The following is a 21,416-nucleotide window of genomic DNA, read 5'->3' as shown; positions in this document are numbered from 1 at the left end:
GTCACTACCCGATCCGTTCCGCCTGCCCAGTAAATTTTTTGAAAAGGATCATGTGTAATAATCATGCATGAACATAAACACAACCTTTACATACAGACGGATAGATAATGATGGTATGGGAGAAATTAACCATTACCTTTATATTAACCTATATATTGTCGTGCTCTTGTTGAAAGTAGTTCGAAACAGGTCGCTTTTAACTCACTTTATTTGTTAAAGTATTTCGGTATGGTAACTAAGAAGCAAAAGGGAGGGAATAGGCTACTTGCACAAGCACTTCCTGATTCGCCGTAATACAGCTCATCAGCTTCCGGTTCCAAGATGGCAACGTTCTACACCCGGTGTTTACAGGAGCTGCCGACAATAAATATCACAGATGTGCATCGTTTATGTCGGGAAACAAAAACTCCGACAAGCAGATTGGAGAAGGGGTTTAGGCTGTATGCTTCGACCTACATTCACAGCTACGAAGGTAAGAAAACGACGTCTAACAGACGCTAGCTACTGTCAAAGTCTAATCTGTCAGTTAACTGTCACTGTCGAACGTGTATTACGATGCAGGAACAGCAAACGCCAACAAGATTTCTTAACGAGTGTTTTATATCAGCCTTGATGTTTGCCTGTTGTGTTGAGTAATAATAGTTTAAGTACAGCCACGGTTTTGTGTATATAAAAGTAGCATTACTTAGCTACCTAACGTTTCTTTCCATGTAGTAACATGTTATAGATGTGATGATGCGAGTAACCCAGTACAATTGAAGCTTAATGAATTTGTATATGTCATTTCATTCAGTGTCCAATAAAGACAAGCTGACAGTGCAGGTCAGCGTGAGAGCCTTGTGCTACAGGTCGATGGGGAAGAGCGAGGCACCACAGTTTGAGTCTAGGCAGGAAGCTGTGTTCATCCCTGTTCAGTGGTGTTTGTTCGGTTAAGCAGTAGCTAAGTGTAGTCCTCAAGGGCCACCAACTTGAATGTTTTTCATGTCTCCCTGTTTTTCACAAACAATTTAATATAGTCAAGGTAATGAGTACAAGGCTACAACTTTCCAATAAACAAGATATTTATTGTCGTTTGCACAGCAGAAGTACAGGTACATTGGAATAATTGTGATTCTTGGAGTCCGCTTTAAAAAAAAACATCTTTATTTTAAGAGGGAGAGAATATAATAGTAAGCATTCAGGGTGGTAGGCTTTTTCTAGCACCGTTGAAGTAATAATAATAATAATGCATTGAATTTATATAGCGCTTTTTCCTAGACACTCAAAGACGCTTTTACTTACCTTCATAAGAAACAAGTTGTTTTTTACACCCATGATGCTGAGGTTATATTTCTAATGATTTACCTTTTTCTCTTAGATCAAGCTTTGTGATTCAGCAGCCAAGGGATGAAAAAAGAAAGAGTTAATCTATGGGCTGGAGCAGCTGTCTCTGAGAGGAAAAGAAAAAAAGTATAGCTCAAAAACAACAAATACAAATAAAATGGCATCACGTATAATTACATCTGTAACTACTTATAAAGTACTGTTGATGCACGTGCAGGTGCGACCACTTCTTTTTTCTGGACAGCTGATTTGGCTCTGGAAACACGGACCATCTTGTAGAGAAGGCTCAATCAAAGACCAAAAAGCTATCAGATGGTTGTAGCTGGCAAATCTATTCACAAAAGACATTGCATAAAAATTTTCAATTAGAAGTGTACATCAAAAGTATACATTGTTACCAAAATAATGTCAACAGTAACTACTAAGATTAAGATTTTATTGTGTGTGTGTGTGTATGTATATATATATATATATATATATATATATATATATATATATATATATATATATATATATATATATATTATGTAGCACGGTGACCTGTATTTCTTCCATATATCTGTTTCAGCTCCTATTTTCATCTCATAGAATAATAACATGACTTTTTTCAACCATTTAAAAATAAACTTTTGTAGACTTGAACTGGAAACACGTCTCTGTAAGTCTTTACACAAATCTGTATTATAAATGTTGTTTGTTTTTGTACTATTGGTGTGGTCACATATATAAATTCTGATAAGACATGGACATCCCCAACTCCAATTACACCATCTCTCAACATGCCACTACTTGTGTCCTATTAATCATTCACAGACCTATTAAGAAATAATTTGGTACAGTACTATAAATTAATCTGTAACGTAAAGCTATTTTCTAACCAACAATGTCCCTGACTGACACATATCCCCGTCACGTAGGGACTAGGCTAATAACAGACTAATACAAAAAATGTGACTGTGAAAAAGTGACTTCCCTTGCGTAAATTCGGATGTCTGCGTCGGAGCCAGCAAACCGCTGCAGTCCAAACTCTCGCTGGAGACGTAACTCCTGTAGCTCCTTTCTCAGCTCCTGTACTTCATTTGAGACGCTTTCAGCAGCGGATGCGGACATATCCATGGCAGTCGGTTCAAAGAGAGCAGTAGTCTTGATCGTTGAATAGGAGATCAACTTCATCTTCAGGAGGGGCAGTTTCGACGAACCGATCAACTCTCTCCCACACGCCGCGCCTTGGGGTTTCGACTGTATACTGGTTCCACTCAAAAAGGGTCGCTACGGCACCTTTTGCAAGTCTCCTTCGACCCTGAGGAGTAGTTGGCTCAATCAACTTGTCGGGACTAAAGTGTCTGCTACAGACCTTGGAGTGAGTGGTGATAACATATGCATCCCGGCGTATGTTCACAATCCATCGACTCCTCACGTCAGTTTGGCTCGGAAAGCCATGAAAACTTAATACCCCGTTGAATTTTGCTGACGCTGTACAGTGGGGGACACAGCAGTGCTCTGCGTAGGTTGTCTCCTGCCTCTGAAAAGGTCCATTTTTTAGATGTTTGCGGTCTTGATCCATGTTTACAGTATTAAAGTCAGCAGGCTAGCGCGATAAACACACAGACCGGAAGCAACCGAGCTGTATTATTTGAAACAGGAAGTACGTCACACAGCTTAGTGCATACACCCTATGGTATCCAACACGTGTGAGAGAAATACCGTGAGCTACTTCGAGCCCTGGGCTTAGGCCCGTGGCTCTCTGCTGGTCTGCCTATGATTCTCTGACCTCCTCTGGCTCCGGGCGCTGAAAATGGACCAAGCAGGGGTGGTCTATGTGAAGTGGGCGTGACCTATGTGGCGTCTTAGCTGCGGCTTCCGCGTCTGTCTTAAAGATGCTGGATTCTGTGGCAGGGGTAGTTATTACAGCTTTTATGTTTGATCCTGCTCCCTTGTGGCTGTGTGGGGTAATGCAGCTTGTGTGGTCGATCCTGCTTCCTAGTGGCTATGTGGGGGAAGCTTATGTGCTTAAAATACCTAACAATATATCAGGTATATATATTAATGATGGAAAGCAATAAAACCCCCTCTATACTCAGAAGAGGGCCTCATACGGCACCAGAGTGTATGAGGCTAAGGCGTACTGACATCCTCCCATTGTTTAGATTGACTGCAGGCGATGACCACATGCCTAAAGGAATGTGTGGCTGACCGTCCTTATCAATAAGGCAATTCTGAGCATGTACCGAGGGCGGTCGTATGATATGCAACACAACTCAGTTTGAAAGAATAAAAAAGACCGGGATCGGACGACCCGGCAGTGTCTTGGCAAACCTCACTCGGCTTTGTTGTTGCTTGTTTGCGGGTAACAAAGTCTGTCAATACTTGATCCGGACTCCCCGATTCCTCATGTTCTTTTAAGTTAGTTGAAGTGATAGAACTCGGTTATTTTTCTACCACAATGGATAGATTCATTCATTCAACCTACATAAAATAAAATTAAGTTCAGCAGCTTTGTTTCATATGTTTTGTATTGCACTTATCCAACCACATCTACCACCTTTTGTAGTGTCTTGCAGCACTGGCATCTACTGTCGAAACAGCAAACATTCCTGCTGTCAGCAAAATTAGCCTACCCACTGCATCTACCCAGACAGCAAGCAAACATTGAATAAACATTGATTTTCCATCTGAATCAAAAAAATGAGGAGGACCGAAGGTTAAGTTAGGCTATAGTATTGGGAATTATGGGAAAAGGTTCATTGTTCAGTGCCGGGAAACATCTACACCCCCTGTATATTTTATGAGGTTTTGCTTCTTGATTTATTTTAAGTTATGCTGTGACTGAATATGTACATGCAGAATGAAAGGAATTAAGACATAGTAATTGTAGAATTGTCAGGAGTTATGGGAATGCCACATACAGGCACATAGGGGCAGCCCGTGGGGGGGGTCTTAGTGGTCCTGACTGTAGAGAAAGTTAGCTAGAGAGCTGCATATGGAGAAGTGTGGTCATCCGACCGTATGTTTAATGTGTTACAGGTGAGCCTAATATGACAATTTACTGTGTATTCCCAGCTATGTCAGTTTTGCGTGTGTGTGTATTTTGGGGATACTGTTTTTTAATCTCGAGCAACAACAAATAACCATTAAATTAAAAATTAAAATGTCAGAAGCACAAATAACTAAATAGTCTCATCCAGAAAAAACAATATATTTGAGAGGGAACAGGAGGAAGCAAAAAGCTTATTTAGTCCTGCCCCTTACTCACAGAATAATATCATATGCAATAAAAAGAACAATATTGTCATTCAATAGCCTCAGTTTATTGTTGACTGTTGGCATGCAAGATGATATCCGCTTATATAAAAAATGAAACAAGTATTTTATAATAGCCAAACCTGCATTTTTACCCAGTTGCTGTTGTATATTAAGATTTACTAATTTGTATGCATTTTACCATTGCTGTATGTACTTTCAGATGACAAGAATGAATGCGAGAAGTATGATTTTACTGCAACTGCTGAATTGAGTGGCTCAGAGGAGAAGTTACCGAAGAAGAGGCCAAAAAAATAAAAATATCCAGACTACCAAATGGGTATGTAGTGCACTTTTACTGCTTTGATCATTTGTAAGACTTTGTTCAATGTTGTAGAATATAACATTTGCAATGGTCTATCAAAGATTTATTGACCTTTCCTTTTTTTAGACGAGCCATCTGTAAATGAAGACAGTCAAAAATAATCTTCTCCAGGTCTTATGATGAAGAGTACAGGTATGTAATAAATTAAGTTTTTTGGTTTTCACATTTGTTTTCATACCTCTGTCACAATAATGAGGTTGGAGTAGGGTTTTCTAACCTTTGTCAATTCAAACTAAGGCAGTCAACACAGTTATGCCTAATTGTTTGAAAGATGACTGTCTTACAGAATGCTTATTACTAATTTTAGGTAAAAAGGCTACCAAGAAGATTCGAAAATGTATTCCTTGTGAAGGTCTGTGTTAATTTACAGGAACCAATGCACTGAAGGCAATGTCTACATGGCCCGAAGGCATCATTGTAGTTTTAGAGTAAACCAACAAAAGGGACCGGCGTGGTCGCCCCACGTATCTGGGATACGGCCAACCAGATTCTGAGAGTGTGGGCAAAAATGAGGGCAATCGTCTCAGGACAAAGAAAAGTGAAGTTTTATTTTCTCCAAAACATTCACAAAAAAATAAAGCAACGTTCCAAAAGAAAAGAAAATGACTGCTTCAGTCAGCAAGCGTATCTTGAGATAGCATAACATAGGCTAACCAAAACATACGTCTCTTGTACTGGCCTCCCGTCAAGCCAGCACCACCTTCAGCCCCCAAACACCAAATGAGGAAGCCCTTAAATAGGGAAATGAAGTGGACCAATCAAGGCCATATTGGCCAAACCATTAGTTGGGGGAACATTCTGTAGCTAAAGCTACCAATCCTACATAACTGAACAGAAAGTACATTGTGTGAATACAAAATAAGCATGACACTTAGGGATGTCCGATATTATCGGCCCACCGATATTATCGGCCCGATATCAGCATAAAAATGTAATATCGGTCAATATCGGTATCGGATTTTTTGTGCCTTAAAACCGATAAAATAATGCTTGCGTTACACCCAAATAGTTCTTATGCGCTCCTGAAGCGTTTACCGGCGCACAGATGATGACCTCATCAAGCTGCGTCTTGAACCTTACAAACAAACAAGCGTGGATGGCTACAAACTTGCTCGCTCTGTTTCAACACTATGTCTGCGGTTTGGAATTATTTTCAAGTGTCTCCTTCGGACGTTAAACTTGCGATTTGCAATGACTGCAAAGCATCAGTTATGCGAGGCGGAACCAAAATTGCTTCCTTCAACACTTCCAATTTAATCAACCACCTCAAGCTGAATCATTCAGAGAGTTACGCGGCATTTATGCAGCAAAGCAATGAGAAGAAGCAAAAGGGACAGGCGGCGGCACCGAAAACAAGGACTCAGTTGACGCTCAAAGAGTTTACAGAGAAAAAACAGAAATACGCCAAGGACCACCCCAGGGCAATAGCCATAAATCGGAAAATCATTGAGTGTATTGCACTGGATAACCAGCCCTTTTCAATCGTACAAGACGCCGGATTCACCAAACTTGTTGAGTTCCTCGAGCCACGCTTTGCCATGCCCAACCGCAGGTATTTAACAGATGTTTGCCTACCCGAGTTGTACAGCGCTGTTTACAGCCACGTCGAGAAGCTAATTGCTGATGCTGTATCCATTAGCTTCACAACAGATATCTGGTCTTCAAGCGTTAGCCAGGTTAGCATGTTGAGCTTGACTGCTCAATGGCTAGGTAAAGACTTTGTGCTGAAAAAGGCTGTGCTTCACTCCCAAGAGTGCCGCGGGTCTCATACGGCAGAAGCAATCGCATCTGCGTTTGAAGGGATGTTCGAGACGTGGAAAATCCCCAAGGAGAATGCGCACGTAGTGGTCAGAGACAACGCACGGAACATGGCTAAAGCTACGGCGGAGTTTGGTGTCCCAAGTTTGCCCTGCATGGCACATACCTTACAGCTCGCAGTGAATGGAGGTGCCCTGTCTCAGCGCAGTATTGCAGATGCCCTGGCTGTTGGGAGGCGAGTGGTAGGACACTTCAAGCACTCACCACTTGCGTGCAGTCGTTTTGAAGACATACAAAAAGAACTCAATATGCCCGTGAAAAAGCTGCAACAAGACGTGTCCACCAGGTGGAATTCCACCTATTATATGATGCAGAGCCTGGTGGAACAAAAGAGGGCTTTGAGTGCATATGCTGCTGATTATGAACTCCCCACGACATTGACAGCAAGCCATTGGGGGATTATGGAGAAGATGATCACCCTCCTGGAACCCTTTGAGCAGCTAACCAGGGACATCAGCGCTGCAGAGGCCACTGCTGCAGATGTCATCCCTGGTGTGGTGTCCCTGACACGGCTGCTTGCCAAGACGGATGAATCAGACAAAGGTGTGCAAACAGCCAAACATGCTCTATTCGAAGCTGTCAGTAAACGCTTTGATGGTGTGCAAACTGAACCTCTTTATGCAATTGCAACCATGGTTGATGCTCCCTACAAAGACCGTTATTTCGACCCGGATAAGAAGGAGGAAGCACGGAATATGCTGCTGATAGTTGTGGATGAAATGGCCAGTGTTGGCAATGATCAACGAGAAGACGCTGCTGGTGCCAGTGCAGATGATCCAGGCCAGGAGGACCAGGACCCCCCACCTAAGAGGGCCCGAACTGGGAGCCTGCAGGACATGTACCAAAAAATCCTCACAGAGAATGATGTCGCCAAACAAGCAACTACAGGCGAAACAGCTACACAGGTGAGTAAATAATAAACTCAGCAAATCAGCAGATTTGTTGAGTGCTTCACATGAAAATGTTCATAAAGTGAATCAAATTAACATATGCCTGTCCGTGCTTTGAAGAAAAGTAAGTAGACTTTTCTGTTTTGTTTTTACTTCTTATTTAGGTTCATGCATACCTGGGAGAAGCCACCATCCTCAAGACAGCTTGCCCTTTCAAGTACTGGAGCTCCACCCAGATTCGATTCCCTGCACTTGCCCGAGTTGCACGCAAGTACCTCACTGCGCCCTGTACCAGCGTAGACAGCGAGCGGCTATTCAGCGCCGTCTCACATGTCATAGACGAAAAGAGAAATCGCATACACTGCAACAATGCTGAGATGCTTATTTTCATTCAGAAAAATCTACCTCTCACATATATGGACATGGGAAAAAATTTGACCAGTCCTATAGGCGAGTCAGCATCAGTCTTTTAGCCTCATTTGTTGCACTTTAAAGGAGAGTTATGTTTACTAGGCTGGACTGAAGCTCTTTTTATTTCTATTATTTATTATTTTATTTTTAGTGCCTTTCTTGTTTTTATTTGCACATGTTGTTGTTACTCATTGAAAGAGCAGGGTAGATTGAGCCCAGTGTATATTTTAATGATTGTATTGCCCGTTATGAAGGCCAGTCTTTTATTCCTGTTCATTGGACTGATACTAAAGGAGGACTTTGTTTGCTACTCTGGAAGGTCTGGACTGAAACTTTGTGCCTTCCTTGTTCTTATTGCACACTACCTTAATGTTGCATATCTTTATTGTTGCTCATGTAGAGCAGTGCTGATTGAAAAAAAAAATAAACATGGCACTTTTCCCTTAAATTAAGTTGAAGTATTTTTCTTATTTTGCACAGACAATGTTAACATTTGGAAAGCCTTGTTGCATTCAAGAATGCATCCAGTGGGGCATCACAATAACATTAACCCATTTAAGCCTAAAACGCCTGCTAAAAAAGGCCTTTTTATGCCTAAGAACTTTTCTGTAAACCCCCTCTCAAAACCTGAGGGTTTTCAGAACAATATTCAAAATTTGTCAACGCCTACTAAAACCTTAATTTCTCAGGCTCTATAGCAGATAAAAACATGAGGTAAAAGGCAATTGAGAGATTAATTCTTTGGCTGTCAGCTTGAATGACTTGCTTGGCCATAAACTTCAACTGCATATTTTTAAAAAATCAATAAACATCAAAAACATTTTGAAAATCAATACAGATCAGATTTTATTTAATCCTTTTAAGGAACCAAAGTGACAAGTGATAGACACTGAAACACAGAACATGGAACAAAACAAAACAGAGGGTTACTTCTTCTTGAATCTTTACCTAATCATTTCAGAAACCATATAATCAGAACTTCGTGAGTGTACAGATGAACAGAACGGTACAGTCAAGTCTAAACACAACTCATACATTTACTTTCGAGTGCTGCGGCAATGCTTTCCAAAGCACTCAATGTGCAGTGGCACATTGCACTGTCTGCAGCCATACACTGTTGCACCAGGACGGGCCTCAGTGCCACTCTTAGACAGTGAACATTCCCTGCAGATCTTCCTCTTCTCAAAGATCTTTTCACAGTCGTGCTCGGCTGAGGCTGTCACAGGTGCTGCAGCGCACTGAGGAGCACTCTTTGCTGTCACAGGGGTGACAAGTTCCTGTGCAAGGTCCTCCTGCCACTCTTTGTAGCAACCCTTGTAGGCTCCAGCACTCCTTGCAGCAATAAAAGAATTGTAGCAGCTGACTGATAGGAAAAAGAAAAAAAGCCTCCGCCACCATTTCTTGGACCGGTGCTGGAACTGATAGTAGCTTACCATCTGATCCAGTAGATCGACCCCCTTCATGTGCTTCTGATAATCAGAGACGCACGCTGGCACTCTGACCTCTCTCTGGATGTCTTCTCCCCGTCTTCTCCTGACAGACCCTTCTGCCATGGGCTCATGGTAGTTTGACAGGACCAAAACAACCTTTGTGTCCTGCCAAGCACAGAAGGTCAGGTCATCCTTCTGATACACTTGGTACCGATGCTTCTCCATGGCAGGCGGTTTTGGGGGGATTCCCTTTCGGTTGGATCGAACAGTGCCACACGCATTCAGACCATGAGCCTTCAACTCTTCAAAAAGCGGCACCCCAGAGTAAAAGTTATCCATAAAAATGGAGAGTTGGGACCCGAAGTATGGTCCAGCCAGATCCATTACTATGCGGTGTGCAAGGCCCTTTTCACTACTCCCTCCCTCACGTCCGGTGTAGACTTGGAAGTTTGAAACATACCCAGTGGAGCTCTCAGCCATCACCCACACCTTGATGCCCCACTTGGTAGGTTTCAGAGGAAGATATTGTCGGAAAGCGAGTCTCCCCTTGAATTTCACCATGCTTTCGTCGACACTCACGAACCCATCCACCTCATACAATTCCTGGAATCGATCTTTCAGGTAGTCGAGGTACCATCTGACTTTCCAAAGCTTGTCGGACTGCTTCACATCATTGCTTTTGTTGTCTTGCAAGTGGAGATACCTGAAAATACACATAGCAAGTCGGACAGTGAATTACACATTATTATCATCATGAGCTTTCATTGTCATGTGTTTGTATAATTACACTTTATCAGTTCAAACATCATAATTATTACTGTCATCCATCATGAGGTATTATTTTCATTTGTATTTATGTATGTTTTATGTATTATTATCTATCATCAGACATAATTATTAATGTCATCCATCATAAGCTAGCATTGTCTATTGCATTATATTACATTTTTATTGTTGCTATCCATAATCATCAATTATCAATCATCACCTTTAGACATTTATTTATTGGCATTAGTATCAGCAACAAATCATTATTACCGTTGCAATCATCGTTGCAATCATATCATGTGACATTCCCATCATCATTACAAAAAGCTAGTTGGCTAGTCATCTCCACAATCAGTATAAAAAAAAATATTCTTGTCATTGATATCAATTTACGAGCCTACCTCCAGATGATGTCGAATCTGTCTCTTGAAATGGCTTGGGGGATGGTCGTTCGAAAAAGCCACTTTTTCTGACGCCAGAAATCTCTACGTGATGGCAGTCTTAGGATGCCCATGGCAAGACACAGTCCTACGAAGGTCTTCATTTCTTTAACTGTGACGGGTACCCACTTGCTGTTTGATGGAGTTGCGCTCCGTGTTTGATCCGCATACAGATTTGTTTCCGTTACAAGTCGCATCCACAACTCTTCCGTGAAAATACGGGAGAATACCTGTATTGGTGTAACAACATCTGGAATTTCTATCTTGGCACCTGGTTTGCGATTATACGGGATCTTCTCACGTGAGTGGAAGTTGTTTGTTTTCCATTCTTCTTGGAAGCCAACGAACTCGCGCATTTCCCCCTCTTCCTCTCGAAACATCGCTTGGATCCACTGCTCTCTAACTACGCGATCGGCTGGTACATCTACATCATCTGGGATATCATTTAATTCATTAAAATCATCCTGCCTAATTTCATTAAGATCCGAATTGATGACTTCGTCAATATCGCTTCCTTCACTTGAGTCAGCCATGACGGATCGCTCGCACAGTGTTTACATTTTCAAACCAAAACATTCTCCACGTGTATGCTAATTTCGAGCATTTTATTAGTCAGTTAAAAATCCCTAATCATCTCTGTCACTCATCCAAAGAGTATTTCAGCCAATCACAGTACATATTATTGGCCACGTGTCTCGGAAAAGACGACACCGCTCCAAATGACACAGACGCGTTTGCCGGCATTAATGGTAAATACGCATTGATGCGTGATCCGGTCTTAAAGGTAAACACGCACACATGCGTGATCCGGTCTGAATGGGTTAAGCATGTTAATTCCACAACAGGAAATATGTAATGTTACCTAAATTAGGTTTGAGGAAAAATAACCCAAATATCGACATCGGTATCGGCTGATATCGGAATCGGAAATTTAGAGTTGGACAATATCGCATATCGGATATCGGCAAAAAAGCCAATATCGGACATCCCTAATGACACTAAATACATATATACCCACACCTTGTGCACAACCTATAGATATTTACAAAACAGCTGTTTTTATCAACACCCCCTGGGCTATTCCCTGATGCCATGATCCTGAGCTTCCCTTACCACACTGCCCCCTACCGTGGCGGAAGTCCAATTTTACACCATCCCAATTATAATATATATATATATATATATATATATATATATACACACAATATAATAATAATAATAATAATTTCTCTAATGCGAGACTGTGATAAGGGGGAGGATTTCATCTTCTCACATTTCCCACCACCTCTGGAGTTTCGCCAACAGGATGGCGAGACAAAAAGTCTGCCACAGTATTCTGCTTTCCCGCTCGGTACTGCACCGTGAAACGATATGGCTGCAGTGCCAAGAACCAGCGGGTGATGCGAGCACTAATTTGTACACAGCAGGGCTCTCAAGTCTCACGCATTCGGCGTGAGACACACGCAATTCAACCCATGCACACGCTCACACGCCACACGCCACACTTCGTATTTCTCACGCAGAGAAATTACCAGGATAGCGCCCATCAATTTGGGCCGCTAATTAACAGTGGAACAGGTAACAATCAAATGGATTTCCCGTACGTAGGGTAACCAGACGTCCTCTTTTGCCCGGACGCACCCTCTTTTTGAGGGTGCCATGCCGTAATTCCAACGCCTCATTGTTCCACCGTCTCGGAACCCATTGGTCCGAAGGTCAGTTTGTCCGACTTTTCAAAAAGGAGGCGCATTTGGCAGACGGTTCAATATGCCGAATAGGCTATGTGATTATGAAACCAAAAATAAAAGACGATGTAGGCTAAGTTCCAGCAGTGCACTTCACAAAGCCAGACTGTTGCTGTGGGCTTGAACGGTCACAAGAGGTGAATTTATGAAGCACACGTTATACAAGGACCAATACTTTTCCCGTAAAGAAGTCAAACGGTGAGTGAAGAACAAATGCAATTTTTATCTTTAGTAGCTGTGTGTGGGCCTATATGTGTTGTTTACTGTGTTTGTAGTGGACTTTTAGCCTAAATAATTTCGCTGGTATTGACTTAGTCTAACTTACCGTGTACTTAGTCGTGTGTGTGTGTGTGTGTGTGTGTGTGTGTTCGTGCCCGTGTGTTGAGAATTAGACCTACGCTCTCTGTCCATGGGGCTGAAACCACGTGTCGAATAAAGTGAAGCGTTGTCACTTTGCTCTCCAATATTCATCGTGAAGGTGATATGTAGGCCTATGTTGTATTTTGGATAGAGAGTGAGAGAGAGCGAGAGCGAGGTATCAAACTCTTTATATGTAGGCCTATTCGGCATATTGAACCGTTGACCTAATGCGCCTCCTTTTTGAAAAGTCGGACAAACGGACCTTCGGACCAATGGGTTACGTTTTCGGAACATTGAACCGTCGGCATAGTGGCATGTCGATCTAATGGGAAATATTTCGGACCATTGAGACGTCGGAACAATGAGGTGTCGGAATTACGGGCAGGCCCCCCTTTTTTTTTTATATCTTTTTTTTTAAGTTTTCACATACATTTGAAAAAAAAAATATTAAACAGAATAAAACTGTTTGGTCACAGACGGCAAGGCATAATAAAGCTTAACATCTACAGTCAAAACAAATGTTACGGGTTACTTTTCTAGTATTCCTAAGAGGGGGTGGGCACAGAAACTAAGTATCACCAGCATGTCATCACAATTCAGATAAAGTCCTTAGTCCAAATTAAGTCAATCCAGCAAATTGGCTGAGTCTATATTCCTTTCCTAGACGCATGCCTCAAAGTCCAGTGTAAGTAAAATCAAATCAGGCACAGATGAAGTAGTAGAAAGGGAGGGATAAAAAATAAATAAAAATAAAAGTAAAACAGTACATTCCATGTTATAGTGCTAGTATAACATAGGCATATACTTGTCCTACTCATGTGATAACCATTTAAACCAGTACTTATTCAATTTATCAATACAAAGTCTAAGGCTGGCCATTCTCTTTTGGATGGTGGTTCCTTGTTTAGCCACTTTTTGGTGATTGCTTTTTTACCGGCTACAAGTAATATTTTTAGAAGATATTTATCTTGGTTGTTAAGTTCAGTTGGTATATTACCTAAATATCAGGGCTCCGAACCGGTTCAAGGAACGAAAACCGAAAACGAACAGAATTTTATTAGGAACGGAAACGGAACAGAAACGTTATTCAGAAAAAGTCTGCTGGGATGTCACGTGATGACGCGCTGAGAGAAAGCTAAAGACAGACGCTCCCGATCAATGCCGCCCTAAAAGTTAAGTTACACCGTGTTTATCGCTATAAAACTAAAGACAATCAAACTACAAGAGTTACCCAAACGGACCGATAAAGAAATGTCATCAGCTGGGAAGGGAAAACATGACACCCGACGAGGTGCCAAAAAAAAGCAGGCCGACAAGGAAATGACTGACAGTGATTCCGAAAGCTCCACCACCAGCTCCCCAATTGACGCTACTAATTTGGCAAGACAAGTTGCTACTATGATGGAAGAGAAAATGTTAGCGTTTTCCCAGAAGCTTGATGTGATAACATCCAAATTCGAGCAGAACTCAGAGCGCATCACTGAAGCTGAAAACCGCATTTCACGTACAGAAGATATTATTGTTGAATTGGAGACCAAACTATCGGACGCTGAAGGGAAAATAGACGCTCTTACTCACCGGGTGGATGACCAAGAGGCGAGATCACGCCGAGACAATATTCGCATATTCGGGGTCAAGGAGGGGACTGAAGGAATAGATGCGCTGTCTTTCTTTGAAACCTGGCTGCCCAAAGTCCTCAACCTGGAGACCAAGAAGGGCCGGATTCGCCTGGACAGGTGCCACAGAGGCCTCGGCCGACCCAAAGCTGATTCACCCCGCGTTGTCATCATTAAACTCCAGAACCCGAGCGACAAGATGAAAATTCTTACGTCTTACAGCAAGACCAAATCGCTGGAACTTGACGGAGCTAAAATATCTATTCGTCAGGATATACCCCCAAGTGTTGTGCAGCAACGCAGGAGTTTCAACATAGTATGCCAACAGCTGATCGAAAAAAATATCCGATTCAGGATGCAGTTCCCAGCCACTCTCCGATTCTCCATCAACAAGAAGGAATACTCTTTCAACACCGCCGATGAAGCACGGAGGGTTGTGGAGACAATTACACTGGTGCCGTAGTAGGTAACGTGAAGAACGGGAGTAAGGGAGCGTCGATAGCTGCGTTCACTCGAGGAGGAATTGTAAACAGCAGCTGGAACGCTCTCATTGACTGTGAGCTATTTCTCAGACTCACGACATCCACAATGGTTTTGACTGTGGGTGCTTTTTCCTTTTTTTGTTTCTTATGTTTTTGTATGTTTGATGAGTTGTTTGAATATATTGGTTGTATATATACCCCAAATGTTTTTCAAGGTAAAATCTACTCAGCATTTTGTTTTTCTCTTCCTTTTCATTGTTTGTTTTTTTCCAGCTCTTCACGACTGAATTATTGCATGGAAATGTTGCAATCCTGCCCAAACTTAACTAAAAGTGAAAATTTAAAACCCAACTACGTGTACAATATCTATGAAAGATATGACTGATCTGAATATTATTTCTCAAAACGTAAATGGTCTTAATAATTATATAAAGAGGAGGAAGATCCTTCAACAGCTGGAAAAAGAAAAAGGAGATATATTGTTTCTTCAAGAAACTCATTTAACGCAAGAGGAACATAAGAAACTGGGCAGAATTGCAAATGCACAAATTTATTCATCCTCATATACGTCATCAAGGAGAGGTGTAGCAACAATTATAAAAAACCATGTACCATTTCAGCAGACAAAAACCATAGTGGATAAAGAAGGACGATTTGTTTTGGTGTTGGGCAAGATAGAAAACGTTGAAATAACTCTTATAAATATTTATTACCCACCAGATGAGAAAGCTCAATTTATGAATGAAATGATTGATTTAATAGTAACCCAAGGCAAAGGCATGGTTATTATTGGAGGTGACTTGAATCTTGTGTTAAATCCTAACGTGGACTCAACAGCAGGAATTAAACATAAATCTGAGAAAAATGCAAATATTTTGAGAAGAGCTTGTAAAGAGTTGGGAATGATAGATGTTTGGAGAACTCTTCATCCAAGAACAAAGGATTATACGTACTACTCTAATAGACACTCTACATATAATAGACTGGAGTATTTCCTCATGTTTAAAAAAGATATGATAAATATCCATAAATGCACTATTACACTATCAGATCATGCAAAGCTCACCTTAAAAGTGAACTTGAATTCAAACAAAGGGAAATACTTATGGAGAATGAATAACTCGCTCCTACAAAATGGAGACCTAAAAGATACAGTCAAAAAAACCTTAAAGGAATATTTGGAATTTAATGACACGGAAGACATTAACAGTATAATTCTATGGGAAGGAGCAAAAGCCGTTTTAAGGGGTGAACTAATACGATACTCCTCTTTAAAGAAAAAACAAAGAGAACAACTTAAAACAGAACTTGAAATACAAATAAAAGCTCTTGAAGATAAACATAAAAAATCACTTGATATGAAATTAAACAAACTGCTAAAGAAGAAACGTGGTGAATTAGACAAATTGTTGACACAGGATGTAGAGAAATCAATACTTCTTACGAAACAGAAACACTATGATGGAGGACCAAAATCAATCAAAATGTTAGCTTTTAGACTTAAGAATCAAAAAAGTAAATCTTATATAACTCAATTAAAGGATGACACATCTAAAGTTATAACAGACAAAAATGAAATTGCAGAAACATTTGCAACATACTATGAAAAACTGTACAAAGATGAAACGGACAAAACAAACTCAGCAAGAGCTGAATTATATCTTGAGAAACTAAATTTAAAACAAGTCTCATCACTGCAAAACACTTATCTCATAATAAGAATAACGGAAGAGGAAATATCACAACAAATTAAGAAACTAAAAACAGATAAGGCTCCAGGAGACGATGGGTACACCAATGAATTTTATAAAGAGTTCAGAGAATTATTGGTACCTCTATTACTAAACGCCTATAACTTTGCCTTAGAATCAGGTGTGTGGGCATCAACATGGAACTCATCTGTGATCACAGTTATTTATAAAGACGGGAAAGAAAAAATGGATACATCCTCTTATAGACCAATATCATTATTAAACACAGACCAAAAAATATTAACTTCTATCATAGCAAATAGACTTAAGGACATCCTGCCAGACTTAATTGATAGTGACCAAACTGGTTTTATCTGTAATAGATTCCTATCTGACAATGTAAGACGTACTCTTGACATAATTGACTTTTCCCAAAAATATAATAAGGATTTACTACTATTAACACTAGATGCGGAAAAAGCTTTTGATAGAGTACTGTGGCCATATATTTTCAAAACAGCAAAAGCATTTGGATTTCACAGCAAGTTCATCTCATGGTTAGAATTAATATACAAAAACCCAGTTGCACAAGTGAGAGTCAATGGCACCCTATCAAGACGCTTTCAAATTCATAAGGGAACTAGACAAGGGGACCCAATGTCAGCGCTGATATTTGCTATGTGTATGGAACCTCTTGCTGAAGCAATCAGGCAACAAGACAACATAAAGGGATTAACTATAGGGCAAGAATGTCATAAATTAGCATTGTATGCAGATGACATTATTTTATATCTTACTTCCCCTGAACACTCACTCCCAGAACTAATGGAAACAATAAAAGAATACAGTGACCATTCAGGATACAAAATTAATGAAAATAAATGTGAGTCTATATGCATTGGTAAACAATTGACAGATTACTCTAAAGGAAACCTCAGATTTAAGTGGAACCAAGATAAACTGAAATATTTAGGAATAATAATCCATAAAGATTTAAGTAAAGTTCACAAAGTTAATTATCAGAATCTAGAGAACAAAATCAAACAGGATCTGAACAGGTGGAAAACTATACCGAACTCTCTTTTTAGTAGAGTAGACACAATTAAAATGATGGTACTTCCACAATTCCTTTTCCTTTTTCAGAACCTGCCAACATCAATTCCTTCTCAAAGTTTTAAAAGATGGAATGGCATAATAACTAATTTTATCTGGAATAACAAAAGGAAAAGGGTCAAATTCAAAACATTAATAAAATCGAAAGAACATGGTGGACTAGCACTTCCAGACCTCCAAACCTATTTTCATGCCACACAAATAAATAACATAATGAAATGGACTAATGATAATATTAAAGCAAAGTGGCTTCCGATAGAAAAGGAACAAACTCCATTTTCAATAAAAACATTACCATTCATTGATAGAAAAGATATGACACAACTGAAAGGACAAAATAGATGGATTAACAATACTTTATGTACTTGGAAACAAATTTGTAAAAAACATGATATAAATAAGGAATTATTCTATCTTAGAGAAATGGCATGGGATCCAGATTTCAAACCAAACAAAATGGACAATGTCTTAAAAGTCTGGTCCTTAAAAGGACTACAAATATATTCACAAATAATAACTAAGTATGAAGTAAATCCCTTTGATGTTATTTTAAAGAAATATGATCTAGTCCAGTCAAATTTCTACAAATATTTACAACTTAGAAACTATATAAAAACCTTTCAAAAAAGAGCAGGCACTCATGAGCAGCATCCCTTAGTACAATTTATGATTAAAAACTATAATATTGACATCAAGAATACACTTTCTAAAATATATAAAATACTACAAGAAAAAACAATGAAACACAAGACACTGTGGCATTGAAGTGGAACTTAGAATTAGAGGGACAGTTAAAAGAAGAGGACTGGGAAAACATTTATGGAACAATACATAAAACAACAAACTCTAGGTTTTGGAGGGAGTATGCATGGAAAATATACACAAGATTCTTTATCACACCAAAAATACAATCAAAGTTTAAGACATCAAACTCATCAGAGTGTTGGAGAAACTGTGGGGAAAATAATGCAGACCATTCACATGTTTTCTACTTTTGCCCATCACTAAATACCTTCTGGAAACTGATTACAAATTCTATTTCGAATATTTTCCAAATTAACCAGGTACCTAAACCAAAATGTTTCATTCTAGGTGTAACACCGGATGAACTCATATCAGAAAGAGACAAATACTTATTTAGGATACTTAGGATAGCAGCAATGAAACAAATAACAAGGAACTGGCTAAAACCTACTCCACCATCTTTTAAAAACTGGAAGTCAAATATAAATAATATTTTAGAAATGGAAAGAATAACCTATATAACTAGAAATCTAGAAATTGAGTTTTTGAAACGATGTAATAAATGGTTAACATATATGGATTATAATTAAACTATTATTATTAATATTCTGAAGATAGTCGTGAAGAGCTGGAAGAGTTAACTTGTGTATATATATACTGTATGTGTTTTTATTTTATTATTATCTTATTATTATTATTATTATTATCTTTTTTTACATGTAGTATTGATTTGTTTTGTTTATTTATTTATTTTTTCTATTTATTTACCTATTTTTTTATTTTATTTTGTTACTTATCCATTTATTTATATTGTTTACATTTAAATAAATATATATATAAAAAAAAAAATATATATGTTTGTAGGAAGATGTCAATGTAAAAATAACTCATGATCCTACAATAAAGTATAAAAAAAAAAAGAAACGTTATTCTGAAATCCCCAAAACCGGTTAATAACGTTTTTTTCGTTCTCTATATAGCCTATAAAATTTCACAAAAGCCTAGCCTATTTCATGAAAAAATAAAAATATTTCCGGTTGCCGCGTTCACTTCGCCGCCCGCTAAGCTCAGTTGTCACAAATTCCCACCACCATCCTGGAGAGAGGCAATTTGGAAGCAACAGTTGCACTGAGCTCTATCTTCGACTTTTTGGTGATTGCTTTTTTACCGGCTACAAGTATTATTTTTAGAAGATATTTATCTTGGTTGTTAAGTTCAGTTGGTATATTACCTAAATATCAGGGCTCCGAACCGGTTAAAGGAACGAAAACCGAAAACGAACAGAATTTTATTAGGAACGGAAACGGAAACGAAAACCAAATGGTCTTCAACTGTTCCGGAACAGAAACGTTATTCAACGGTAACGTGAGCTAAATTAACCGAGTCCACTATATCGCCTTTGCATTGTTTCTTGTTGGTGGGCGTGCCCTAAACCTGCGTCCGCGTCCAAGTTTCATTGACATGATCAAACAGCCCGCCCGCTCCCTGATGACAGCCCTCACTGCTGTCTACACACAGCTATTTGATAAATGCCAGATTATAAAACACTTATTTCAAAAATCGAGTCTGACTGTCGATAACAATTAGGGCTGGCCCGAATGCCGTTTTTCAGGCTTCGAATACTCGTCGGTTTTTCCGAGCGAATATTCGAATACTCGTTCCAGAAAAACACACCATCAAAAACAACATTAATAATCCCTATATATTCCTGGAACCGAATTTGACAGTATCTGCATATTTTGTTGAAGATTTAATAGCTATTGAACGTTAATTAGTAGGCCTAAGTAAGTTGGAGTTACTTAGTTTTTCCCCGTGGAAGCGAACAGCTGTTGTTCCGTACCAAATCAGCTGTCCTCTGCCATCTCAGCCCTTGCAGGAGTTTTTCAATTCATTCTGGAACGTGCATCTTTTCAGGGAATTTGTACAATAAATCCATAACAAATACCGAATATTGATTGTCTTATGTGTCCATATTATATCCATTATATTGACCGGGTATTCGCAAGACGATCACGCTCTGCAGCAAGCCAGTCACAGTTGATTTGCGCGGCGCTGTACAGCGAACGTAAACAAACAACTAAGCTAAGGTTAGCATTTCACTAAGCATTTCTTTTCCTCCCGAGATCCCGCTAATGTTGTTATAAAGTAAAGGGAAACAAGATATCTATTCTTCCTCCACCTCTCTCGCTTCTCTGCTTGGTGTCGCTTATAGTTTGCCTCCCTTGCTCTGGTAACGTCACGTACGTGAAACAACGAAGTTCTGAATACTGATTTAAGCTTTGAATACTAATTTTCCCAACGAGTATTTGAATATTTGATTAATTCGTACCAGCCCTAATAACAATGTGGGACAACGTCTCAATTTGCGGGACGTGTACAAAGTAATGGAAATGCGTGACTGTCACGCACAAAGCGACAATGCCGGAACGTTCAGAACGAACGTTATTTTACGTTCCCGAACAGGTTCAGGAACGATATGTTGGTGGCGGAACGCAAGAACGAAAACGTTAAATATACCGGTTCCGTTCGGAGCGGAACGATTGAAAAATAATTTCGTTTTCAAGCCCTGCTAAATATACATTGCCGAAATTAAAATTTATCTCAAAGCCCAAAATAGATTTTATTTCAGACATTATGTCTAACCAGTAGGGCTGGATTGCAGCGCAATTCAAAAATATATGATAGTGGTCAGCCATTGTATGGTTACATTGTCTCCAGCAGTGTCCCGATTCTGCTATGCCAGTCTGTAAGTACTTTCTTCTTGGAGTAATAAAAAAACACACAGCGTTTTTCCATGAAAATTCTTTCCATTGGCCTGAGCTGGTGGTGGAAGAAATTATTTGCACATATTTAACCATTCATCCTCTGTTAAGCTTATGTTCGCTTCCTTCTACCAATTAGTTTTAATATAAAGTGTAGAATGTTTTTTGGAATTTTGTAAACAGGAATATAATTTTGAC

At 39.6% G+C, this 21,416-nt stretch overlaps 1 protein-coding gene and 1 long non-coding RNA gene across 2 annotated transcripts; one reads left to right on the top strand and one right to left on the bottom strand.

The window, feature by feature from the left end:
* The first annotated feature begins 266 nt into the window (after positions 1–266).
* On the top strand, positions 267–1,441 carry LOC115549676 (uncharacterized). Its single transcript, XR_003977806.1, has 2 exons — positions 267–472; positions 1,358–1,441. It is a non-coding gene; the product is annotated as an uncharacterized LOC115549676 (long non-coding RNA).
* A 7,663-nt stretch (positions 1,442–9,104) lies between these two features.
* On the bottom strand, positions 9,105–10,809 carry LOC115548948 (piggyBac transposable element-derived protein 4-like). The gene is made up of 2 exons (XM_030363909.1): positions 10,667–10,809; positions 9,105–10,200 (listed from the first exon to the last, which is right to left on the bottom strand). The coding sequence occupies exons 1-2, from the start codon at positions 10,807–10,809 to the stop codon at positions 9,105–9,107; spliced, it is 1,239 nt and encodes a 412-aa protein (XP_030219769.1).
* Positions 10,810–21,416: the final 10,607 nt, after the last annotated feature.

The sequence above is a fragment of the Gadus morhua genome, chromosome 8 (assembly GCF_902167405.1).
Source record: "Gadus morhua chromosome 8, gadMor3.0, whole genome shotgun sequence".
Classification (NCBI taxonomy): Eukaryota; Metazoa; Chordata; class Actinopteri; order Gadiformes; family Gadidae; genus Gadus; species Gadus morhua.
Note: the sequence above shows the minus strand (reverse complement) of the source record. Positions and strands in the feature narration are given on the sequence as shown.

Excerpts from the sequence above, each read along its gene's own strand:
- LOC115548948 (XM_030363909.1), bottom strand. The coding sequence starts at position 10,809 with ATGAAGACCTTCGTAGGACTGTGTCTTGCCATGGGCATCCTAAGACTG. Across the intron at positions 10,201-10,666 it reads AGATTCGACATCATCTGGAG|GTATCTCCACTTGCAAGACA; the intron begins GTAGGCTCGTAA and ends GTGTATTTTCAG.